Below are 11,943 nucleotides of genomic sequence, written 5' to 3'. Positions count from 1 at the left end.
GTGGAGTCTGCTCTTCGGTGTGTGGCAGCCGAGAGAGACCAGCATCCTGGAGCCGTTTCCTTCCCTGGGTTGAATACTCCATCAATTCAATGGTCAGTTCCGCCACCGGCCTCTCCCCCTTTGAGGTCTCCCTGGGCTACCAGCCCCCTCTTTTCCCCGCACAGGAGACGGAAGTGGCAGTTCCCTCCGTGCAGGTCCACCTCGACCGCTGCCGACGAGTTTGGGAGATCACCAGGACCGCGCTGCTCCGGACATCTGAGCGCGCCTGTCGTGGTGCCGACCGGCGCCGGGTTCCTGCGCCGACTTACCGCCCTGGGCAGAGGGTGTGGCTCTCCGCAAAGGACCTCCCGCTACGGTCCTCGGCCAAGAAGCTCAACCCCCGTTTCGTCGGACCTTTCGAGGTCCTGAAGTTACTCAGTCCGGCGGCCCTGCGCCTGAAACTTCCTGCATCCATGCACATCCACCCCGTGTTCCATGTCTCCCGGGTTAAGCCCGTCTCCCTCAGTCCCCTTATGCCTCCAGCTCCTGATCCGCCGCCTCCCGTGTTGGTGGATGGTCACCCCCAGTGGCAGGTCCGCCGGTTGATGGGCGTTCGTCGGCGGGGCCGGGGGTTCCAATACCTGGTGGACTGGGAGGGTTACGGCCCTGAGGAGCGTAGCTGGGTCTCCCGGCAGCTCATCGTGGATCCCGACTTGATCACTGACTTCCATCGTGCCCATCCTGACGAGCCGGGTCGGCCTGGTCGCCGGGTGGCTCCCGTGGAGGGGGGGGTACTGTGAGGTTTCTGTCCTTGCTCACTCACTCGTTCTGTTCCTTTAAACCACCTCGCTCTGTTTTCATTTGTTTCTGTTAATCATTCAATTCCCCCATTCACACGCTTCTTCCCAGTGACGTCGTCAGAGACGTCGTTGATTGGTTCTCTCCCGTCCGCACGCTTTTCAATCACATTCCCCAGCTGTCACTGCTTGTCAATCAATCAATCCCGTATTATTTATACCCCGTTTCTCCACTCTAGTTTTGTTGGATCGTTTTGATATTTCTCTGTTTGCATTCTCCGTTCCTGCTGCTGCTGCTGTTTGCTCTCTGTGCTTTACCTCCAGGATATTCCAAGAAGCCTTCCTCTTGGACACCTTTTCCCCGTGGCGACGCGCTCGCTCCGCTGCTGTTCCAGCACTCATTACGCACTACGTCTGGGTGAGTTTTTTACTGACTGTCTTGATCAAATTCCATTTTCGTGTGTTTCTATAACACTGAAGATTACCACCTTTTTTATCAGACAGTCACTCACCCAGCGATCGCCTTTTTGTTGTTCTCACTGGGATAATATTTTTGGGACTTTACATCTCCCACTGTGTGTTGTTCACACCGAAGATATTATTCACATTGGATTGTTTTTTGGACTTCACTCTCAGTGTCTATTTTTGCACCGAAGATATTCACTTGGGATTGTGTTTTGGAACAGTGCTCACTGTGTGTATTTACACGAAGATATTCACTTGGGATTGTGTTTTGGAACTTTGCTCACTGTGTGTATTTGCACGAAGATTAGTTCACTTGGATAACTTTTGTATTTGGGTACAAGTCACCTCTCCTGTTCTCCTGCTCGTTCCACCTGCACCCTTGTTGACTCGCTCCCTCTCTCTCTCTCTCGGTCCCGCAACACTTCGGAGATTCTGCCGAGAGAAGTCTGCAGAGCGGCTCAGACGTCAGCATCTGCTACCCCCTACTACCACCACGGGAGAAGCTGCAGAGCAGCAGAACATTTTCCCCCTTGCTTGTGTACCTGTCTTGTTTGACTTGCCTATTCTGTGCTCATTAATTAGTCTCAATAAACTAGCCCTTGTTTTTGGCAACTCTGAATTCCTACTCTCTTGTGTCGTGCGTTTGGGGTCGGTGTCAAACCATAACAGAATCTGGTAGTACATTTATTTTTAGCTTCTTGAGATGATAACATTACATCCGCCTTTTACCGCATGACGAGCTAAACCAATCAGAGAGGGGCTTCGCTCAACCAATCAAAGAGGGGGCTGCAGAAATGGAGCTCAACCAATCCGAGAGGGGTCTGCAGAACTGGAGCTACTATTTGTATAGACGCCACTGGCGCTGCGTCGGAGTGCGCTATCTTCTCTACCATCTTTGGTTGTACAACTCCACTCCTCCACAATGCAAAGATTTGGCGGGGGGGGGGGACGCCCACACAGACGAGAGAACACCCAATCCCGTTACAACCGTATAACGTTGCAGGTTGAAAAAACCCTCAGCACGGAACTAGGCAAAATCTGCATATGGCTTGCTGATAACAAACTATCATTACACATGGGCAAAACAGAGTCCATTCTCTTCGGTTCAAATAACAAACTCAGCAAGACCGACGGATTCTCAGTTACAGTGGGTGACAATATTGTCACAAGGAAAGACGAAATTACCTACCTGGGTTCCATCCTAGAGGCAAATCTTTCCTGTGACAAAATGGCATCCAATGTAATAAAAAAAGTCAACCAACGAACTAGATTCTTGTACCGGATCTCCTCTCTGGTAAACAAGAATACCCTGAAGACTCTGGCAGGAGCACTCATTCAAGGGTACTATGACTATGCGTGCACCTCATGGTACCAAAGCACCTCAAAGGCGCTTAAAACAAAATTACAAACATCACAAAACAAACTGGTCAGACTACTACTTGACCTGAACCCCAGAACCCACCTCACCCCTGCCCACTTTGCCAACCTAGGATGGCTTAGAGTAGACGACAGAGTACAGCAACTTGCAATGGGCCTGGTCTACAAGATACACTATACGACCGGGGTGCCCATGTACATGTCAAAATACTTCCCAAAGGTCAGTGAATACCACAACCACTACACCAGAGGAAGCTCAACAAATCATGTTAAACCCAGATTCGGCTCAAACAAGGGACTAAACACGTTTCGCAATTATGCCACAACAATGTGGAACGCCCTACCCAAAGCTGTAAAGGAATGTGAATCCCTGCCCACATTCAAAACCGCTCTTAAAGAGCACCTACGGGAGGCTGCAATTCGAAACTGGCCACCGTAAATGCCCAAAACCCCCACCACCTCCTAATAGACAGTCTCCTCACCACTGCATGTATATATTCCCTCCCCGCCGTATGTATATTTCCCTCCCACCCACCCACCCCCTCCTAATGTACAGTCCCCTCCCCATCATATGTATATACTCTGTCAGGATCTAAGGGTAACAGTACTGTATATTTGAATACCGTTATGTCACAAATGTATCAGTACTAAATACCTATATGTCCCTATGCCATAAATGTCATGTATGTTGTGTATGTCATAAATGTCTATATGAATTGAAAATGGGGGACCCTGATGGAAACAAGACAAACATCTTTCTCAGGTCTGCATCCCCTTAACAATTGTATGTATTGAGCCGTACTGTATTGTACCCATTCTGCAATCTGTTAAATAAAGTTTTCATTCATTCATTCATTCATTCATTCATTCATTCATTCATTCATTCATTCATTCACGTTACCATAACAGAAGTACCGGTGGCTCCTCACGTGAACCGAGACACTGCACCTAAAAGCCGGACGTGAATTACGTGATCTCAAAAATTGTAAAGGAGTTATAAAACTTGTTTTTAAACATAGAAAACAATAGCATTTTAAATCATGGCCCTTCAGAATAAACTTGTAGAAGTGTGCTGCCGGAGTTCCCAAATGGATCTGCTGAATAAGTGGCTGGTACTTGTCACCTTGCGCGCCCTGCACAAGTCTGCAGCCAGCGAGGCGCTGCGGGTCTCTGCCGCCGGGGAGGAGGATGCCGCGGTACCGGAGAGTCTGATCACACCGGCCGGGAAGAAGACTAGGATCAAGCCGCTGAAGGAGATGCCCGGACCCAGTACCTTCAGCAACTTAATTGAGTTCTTTTACCGGGATGGTTTTAGTAGAATCCACGAAATCGCAGGTAACGTGTGACGTGTCCATCCGTCTGTCGACTGATATCCCTGTTTTATCCACGGGTTAGGAAGAAGTTAATCTGGAGAATCTGTCATATATGTTATGATGAATTGAAAATGGGGGACCCTGATGTAAACAAGACGAAAGTGTTTCTCTGGTCTGCATCCCCTTAACAATTGTATGTATTGAGCCGTACTGTATTGTACCCATTCAATCAATCAAGTTTTAGAGCCTTGGCGACTCTATCAGCCTCGCCACGGGTCGGTTGTAGGTCCGCCCTTGGCCGAGCACTTCTGCCACTCTGACCTTTCCGTCGGCACCAGTGGTCACTTTGCTTACGCGGCCGGCCGGCCACGCAGCTCGGGGTAGTGACTGGTCTATGGTCATGACGACTGGACGGGATGAAGGGGGGCTTAGGAGGGAGCGGGCCTGAGACTGCTTTGATCTGTGCTTGGCTGTGCTTTCTCCTCCTCCGTCTGTTTCTCTTGTTTGCTCTGTACCCCGTCTGAGGAGGGGCCGGTCCCGGCCGCCCCGTCAAGGAGTCGCTTGGGGTGCTGGGTTCGAGGTCAGCTACGTATGGAGCGCAGCTGAGGGGGGTGGGGTTCCGAACTCCCTCTGGTACCCACGGTTCTCCCACGGGCCTCTCGCTTAATGTCAATAGCCTCTGCTGTACGGGGGAGAGGCCGGTGTCGCTCGCCTCTGTGTGTAGGCAGCGTGTAGACGTGGGTTGACTGTCAAGTCCGTAGAGGGGGCCCTGGAGCGTCCATCCCAGTCGGGTCTGAACCGCGACTGGGCATCCTTTGGGTCCGACGTGGGCCGCCTCAATGGGGAGAATGAGGTCCGCGTGGTCGGAGCCGATGAGCAGGGTCGGTGTGGCGCCGTCGATAAGCGGTATAGGTAGTTGACGTAGGTGCACATACTTAGCCATCAGCTGTGGGATGGGGTAGGTGTACTGAGACAGGCCTATGTCGTGGCTGGTGAAGACGTTAGTTATACTATACTGCTTCTCGGGCTGGTCCACCGCTGCTATCTTGAAGGAGACCTTTTCACCCTTTATGGTCTTCTGGTCCCTTCTGATGGTGCGTATGGTCATGGTATCTTTGACACCTCGCAGGCCCAACTGGGCTGCTGCGGAAGCGAGGAGGAGAGTCTTTTCAGACCCATCGTCCAGGACGGCGTAAGTGTCCAGGACCTTGTCCTCGTAGCTCAGGAGCACTCTGACCACTTTGAGGAGCACACGGGGGGTCCCGCTATGCTGGTCAATGTGGAGCACTCCTGTGGGTGGTGACGTAGGATCTATATGGTGCGAATCGCACCGTGGCTCCCAGTGTCTGCCGTAGCAGTCGGGACACCAGGGAGCGGTCTGGTGGAACTTTGGTGCTGGTGCCACCGCCTCGGCATGGTACATTACCGCGACGGGCCCACTCTGTTGTCCTGGCTGACGCCTGTTGATGTCATGCAGGACCTCCAGGTGGGTGCCACCGCACCTGCTGCACTTCTTCTTCAAGCGGCACTCAGCTGCCAGGTGGCTGCGCGCGCAGCGGAAGCAGCGGCGGTGGTCATTGGTCCACTGACTCACCTCGTCCGTGGTCAGCTTCTTGAAATCTTCGCACTGATACAGCCGATGTTCTCCCTCACAGTACTGGCACTCAATCTTCCACTGGTCCTCTTTCGTCGAGGGGGTGTTGTGGTTCTTGTGTGGTACTGATTCGGCTTGGTGCATAACGGTCACCAACCGGCGGTTATCCGTTTGTCCCCGAGGTCCGAGTCTTGGGCTTGGTCCACTCCATACGAACGCGTCGAGTCGTAGGCTACTGACCTCCCTGGCGAGGAACTCAGATAGGTCTAGGAGGGATGCCTCTGGACCGTTGGGGTCGCGGTAGTCTCTCTGCCGCCTGAAGCGCTCTTGTCGGGCGGGAGGGAGCTTCTCTAATATCCTCTCTACGTTGGAGTTAGCGTACAGTTCGTAGATACCCTTTTCCTTTTGGGACCCCAGCATCCCTACCAGGGACTGTACCTTGATAGACAGGTCATCTAATGCTCTGTTGTCTCTGGCTGGGGGGAGACGGTCAATGTCTCTTATCTCCTGTATCACGTAGTCCCATACGCGTCCATACCGTTGGTCGAGTGCTGCTAGAGCCGCTGTGTATGGGGTAGTAGAGTTGGCATAGGCCAGCGCTATATTGTGCGCTCGGGGCACCTTGAGGTGCTTCAATAGGGTAGCATACTTGTGGCGTTCATCAGCTACATCAACCATCATTGTCTCTAAGCACATCCGTAGCTCCGTGTACTGTGCTCGGTTCTCATGGGTGAAGTCTGGAAACGTCGGTGCGCCAAGGTACGATGCCATGGATGACTGGCACATCGGTGAGCATTGGGGAAGAGGCCTCCTAGGCGAGTCTCCCCGTGCGTGTCGTCTTGGGCTGGTACTTGGTGGGTACCGAAGGTCGGGTACCCAGGTGCTGTCCCTCGGGGCTGGCGGTGCGTCAAACTCACCCGTGAGTTGAGTCGGGGGTTTGTAGCGCAGGGCCTCTGGGCTGACTTCTGGGCTGTACTGGACCTCCTGGTCCAGAGTACGTTGCTGCTGGTCGGGGCTGTACTGGGCCTCCTGGGCCAGAGTACGTTGCTGCTGGTCGGCTTGACATTCCTCCTCTTCCTCCTCCTCTTCCTCTGCTAGGACCTGGAGTCTTCTGTTCAGTCTCTCGGCGTGGTCCGATTCTTCCCGGTTGCTGGGTCTCGTATGGACCGGCCGGGAAGGGGGTTCGGAGACGTGGACAGGATCCTCCTGTTGGCGGGGTCCCGGGTCGCTTTGTCGGGTAGGGGAATGTGTCCTAGACCCGTGTCTTGACGATCTCTGAGAGCTCCGTGTGGAGTGAGGGGGTGTCGCCATGGCAACCAGTTTGTCCATCAGCTCCGCCTGCAGCCGGTCGCGCTCTGCCTCGCGCTGGACATGGGCTGCGTCGCGCGCTGCTTCGCGCTGGGCATTGGCGACGTCGCGCTGCGCATTGGCGCTGGCCTGGGCAGCGTCGCGCTGTGCGTTGGCGGCGTCGCGCTGGGCATTTGCGACGTCGCGCTGTGCATTGGCGCGGCTTCTCTCAATGTTCTCTTCTGTCTGGAGGCGTCTGGTCTCCAGTCTTATGCGGTCGTCTTCACTCCTTTGTTGCGCCTGGAAGCGCTCTCGCTCGCCTGCAAAATGTTCGCGCGTCTGTTGCGCTTGAAGTCGATCGCGTTCGGTGGAGGCTGCCAGGGTGGCGATGAGTGCTTGCGCCAGCATCTTGTCCGCCGCGCTGGGGGAAGACGCCGTTCGGGGCGATCGGCTCCCGGCAGTACTTGTTGGAGATCCGTTCTCCTGTTGCGCACCGAGGAGATCCATCTCCTGGGTGCGCGTCTCTTCTTGTGGTGGGTCGGGTTCCATCCCGGGAGGGCTTTCTTTATCCTGGAGCGCTCCGGGGACTACCTCGTCGGCGTTGTCGGGGGATAAAGTCGTGTCAGTTCCCTCCTGGTCCCCACCGTGAGCTTGGTCAGTTACATTAGAACCCACTAGGGCCTCTGTTGGCGGGGTAGCCTGGTTGGTAGGGTCGGACATAATTTTACTATCCGCTTTAGTTATTTTATCCGTATTTAAGTTCCCTTTAAAGCTAGGTATTGGACTGACAGCGTATGCCTCTAGATAGGGAGGTGGCTGCCGTCTGCGCTGCGGGCGATCTAGCTTAGGAGAACCGTTTGTGGAGTGTTCGTCATCGGCCATGTCAATATTAATATTATATTAATATTACGCTAATTATTCTCCGGCTCGAAGGACCAATTGTAACTGAGGGGTACAATTCCCTGACTGTATTAATCAAGTATTAGTATTGTAACTGAGGGGTACAATTCCCTGACTGTATTGATAAGTATGGTATTATTAAACCACTACCTCTTGTACTTTAACTTCTGGCCATCCAGTACATGATATAGATATGATGAACACTTTCCCACCTGATGAAACGAAGTCCACACAAATGTACAAATCGAATATTTTATATAGCAAAGGGTATATACAACGTTCACTTGATGACATTTATGATTTGAAATGCACTTGTATGGCAAATGAGTATTCGTAGGTAAATCAACATTGAATGTCCAATCTCTGGTTACGCAGGGAGTAAGTATACAACCCGGTTCTTTAGGGAACTATAGCGATGGTACTTAAATGATTATAGCTGGATACACTAAGGGGGGGGGGGGGGTCCCGCTGGTTGTAAGACAGTAGGAGGGGGGGGTTAGAAGAGCCGCTGGCGGTATCCCATCTGGCCGACGATTTCTTGGGAGAATTCAAAGTCTTGAACACGGTGCCCACAGAACCTCGGTCCGCAGATGAATACAGCTGGACCCTCTGGTGGACGGTAGCTGCCGGTCCACAACGGAGAGACGTGAGGCGACCTCACTGGTGTAGAGCGCCGTCTCACCTGGACTCCTCTCCGGGGGGTAGTTCCAACACTCAGCAGTGTTGGCCGTTATCCATGGAATAATCAAAGCACCCAAAGCATAATCCAAGCCGTGGAAGGCTCGCCGTCGTCCGGGTAAAGTAATCCAATGTACAGGTCTCCTCGTCCTGGCCCGGAGCTCCTCGGATGCAAGCACCACTAGTGGTCTGCCCAGCCTGGTTAAGACTCCAGATAACGTCAGGAACGATGGGGGTACTGATAACTTTATAACTCTAACCGAACGATGCACCATACATAATAGACTATTATTAGCTTAATAGAAATACGTCCAACTCGACGGTATAGTGCCAAACTATGACAATTCAACTATTAATCCACACGATATCTCAATGCCTATTCTGAGGCCAAGTAGGCCTTACTGCACCACACGTGCGTCGTGGGTGAGGCTTCGCGTCTGTTACTCGGTTGGAGGGTAAAGAACTAATGGACTAAAAGAAGGTTCTACTTTACTTGCGCCATATATATATGCGCTGTGAACAAATAGTACCATTCGTATTTCGCCAGACGTATTCCTACGCGGAACCGGGCTTGCCACGACATGTTGGGCGGCACGATTGAACTTGAACCTAGGGGTATGGCTGCTGGCGCCAGGTTCTCGTCCAATGGTAGAATGAAACTATTATGGGCTGTTTAGTAGACGAAAGGGATATTCAGTGCATATTGTACAAGGAATATACAGGGGATATCAAACGATATACAAATACTATTAAATATATATATATAAATAAATATATATATTCGGTTTAATCTGATCCTTCACAACAGCCGCCCCCTAATTAGTCCCACCTAATTAGCTAAGCAGAGACAGATTAACCGCACTGTCTACCACTCAAGGTCCGCTGTAAGGGTCAGTCAACTCACAAAGTCATGGGGTCATGGTCATCATCGATAGTATCTGGGAGTCGGGGCAGTTCCATTAGCCTCGCCACGGGTCGTGTGTAAGTGCGCCCTTGGACGAGTACTTCAGCTGCTCGGACCTTGCCATCGGCACCGGTGATCACTTTGCTTACGCGGCCAGCCGGCCACATAGCTCTGGGTAGCGACTGGTCGATAATCATGACGACTGTTCCTTCTGTCAAATTGTCTCTCTCTTTTACCCACTTCTGGCGGGTCTGTAGAGACGGTAGGTAGTGGAGTAGGAAGCTGCTCCAAAACTTGTCAGCTAGTACTTGACTGTACCTCCACATTCTTCGGCCGTTCGCTTCTTCAGGCCTGTACATTGTCTGGGGTAGCGCGGGGTCCAGCCGCCCCATTAAGAGTGTGTTGGGGGTGACTGGGTCGACATCTGCTACATCACTGGAGACGTAACCGAGGGGTTTTGAGTTCAATACTCCCTCGATCTCCGTGAGGACTGTCATTAGGACTTCCTCCGCCACAGTCTGGGCCCCAAGCACGGCGTACAGGGCTGTCTTTATAGAACGTACTTCTCGTTCCCAGGTTCCACCGAAGTGGGGTGCGTTCGGGGGATTAAACTGGAAGTCAATCTGGGATGGAGCGAGGTGGGTCTTAAGTTCTGGGCCCATAGCTTGGAAGCTCTCTCTCAGCTCTCTTTCTCCGCCTTTGAAGTTTGTCCCGTGATCAGACAACAATGTAGACGGTTTTCCTTTCCGTGATGTGAATCTTCGGAAGGCCATAAGGAATGAGTCTGTGCTCATGGTCGGAAGGAGCTCGATATGTATCGCTCTGGTGGTCATGCATTTGAATACAATACCCCACCGCTTCTCGGTTCCTCTTCCTCTCTTTATATACAACGGGCCAAAACAGTCCATGCCTGTGGAGTGGAATGGCTTGTCGCCGAGTCGGAGGCGACAGGGGGGTAAGTCAGCCATCCGTGGTATGCTGGGCTGCGCGCGCCACTTTCGGCAGTCTAGACAGGTTCGCTGGAAGCGTCGCACCGCTTCTCTTCCTTGAAGTATCCAATAGCGACGTCTGATCTCCGCGAAGACTCTCTCTGCTCCTGCGTGGTGTACATCCTCGTCGTATTTCTTTATGATCAGCTCTGTGACCTTGTGTCGGCTGTTCAAGACTATCGGGTACTTAATGTCATCCGGTAGATCGGGGGCTCTCCGCAGGCGACCACCCACTCTGATGAGATTATGGGCGTCACTCTCGGGTGCCAGGTGGAGCAGTCTGCTGTCTGATGGGACGGGCTTTCCTCCCTGTAGACAGTCTAGCTCATCGGGGAACGAGTCTCTCTGGGCTCGTTGTAGTAGAAGAAGTTCTGCTTCTTCGTATTCAGCTGCTGAAATGTCAGTGGTGGACTGAATCTCTGGGTGGTGCCACAGGAATGTCTTTTGCTGCGCACTCTCTAGGGTAATGCAGTCATCTATGTTGGGGTCTGTGGAGGCGACTGTGCTCAGTCCACAGAACATAGGTTTCTTGTTCTCAGCCTCCTCGTTACTTGCTTCCCGTGGGGTGGGCGTAGGCCACTCTTCTTCCGGGAGCTTGAGGAATTCTGGTCCGTCACTGTAGATGTTGCGACGGGTGAGGTCATCCAGGGACATTTCCCGGGTGATGACGTCAGCTGGGTTGTGTTTGGTGTCCACATACCGCCAGCTCGCTGCTTCTGTTAACTCTTGAATCTCGGTGACTCTGACTCCCACGAAGACTTTGTATCTGCATGAATCAGACTTGATCCATGTGAGTACTGTCGTGGAATCTGACCACAAGATTGTTCTGTGCACCGGAATGGTGAGTTCACGTTGGATTAACGTGGCTAGATGCGCTCCTGCTAGGGCTGCGCAGAGCTCTAGACGCGGGATAGATTGTTGCTTTCGTGGGGCTATTCTTGAGCGAGCCAGGATGAAAGCAGTGTGTATCTTTCCTCCCTTCTCTTGGGCACGCAAGTAGGCCACCGATCCATAGGCTACTTCGGAGGCGTCGCTGAAGACGTGTAGATCAATCTTGCATGTCTCTGGCCTCACTGTGGATGGGAAGTAGCTGCGGCGTATATTGACGCCTGGGAGTGAGCGGAGTTCCGTCTCCCACTCTCTCCATGTCGAGGCAAGGTGTGCGGGTATGGGGTCGTCCCAGCCCTGGTCCTTGTCCCATAGTGCTCGTACAATCATCTTTGCCCTGGTGGTGTAAGGTAGAATACATCCCAACGGGTCATATTGTCTGGCGAGTGTTCTGTACACACTCCGTCTGGTGGTCGGTGTCGCCGTCAACCTTCCCTGCTCTGGAGTCAGGGGTTTGTGTCTATAGTGGAGCGAGTCTGTTTTGAAGCGCCAGACTAGTCCTAGTGTCATTTCTTGGGCTTCTCCTGGGATGGTCGCCATCCAGGTCTCGCTGCTGGCAGCCTTGTCCGCGGGGGAGAGGCTGCGCAATACGTGCGGGTCACTGCTGGCCCACTGCCTGAGATCAAAGCCGCCTTTGATCAGGGAGGCGCGTAGCTTGATTAGGAGAGCCTCGGCTTCTTCTTGAGTCGAAACGCTTTGTAAACAGTTGTCCACGTAGAAACTGTTCTTCACACTGTGTCGGACCTCTTCATCTGCTGCTGGGTCCTCTGCG

General features: G+C 52.7%; 1 protein-coding gene across 1 annotated transcript in view; it reads left to right on the top strand.

Moving 5' to 3' along the window:
- Positions 1–3,706: 3,706 nt before the first annotated feature.
- The window catches only part of LOC311223472 (general transcription and DNA repair factor IIH helicase/translocase subunit XPB-like), a gene marked incomplete at its 5' end in the record, with an annotated part of 101,994 nt that continues 93,757 nt past the window's right edge, over positions 3,707–11,943 (top strand). The window contains one exon of the mRNA XM_084308258.1: positions 3,707–3,958. Within this exon, the coding sequence (XP_084164384.1) occupies positions 3,707–3,958 (252 nt within the window). The remainder of the gene's footprint in view (positions 3,959–11,943) is intronic.

Source organism: Notolepis coatsorum (genome assembly GCF_963971535.1).
Source record: "Notolepis coatsorum genome assembly, chromosome: 2".
NCBI lineage: Eukaryota > Metazoa > Chordata > Actinopteri > Aulopiformes > Paralepididae > Notolepis > Notolepis coatsorum.
The sequence above is the reverse complement of the archived record's forward strand: the minus strand, read 5'-3'. Positions and strand labels throughout refer to the sequence as shown.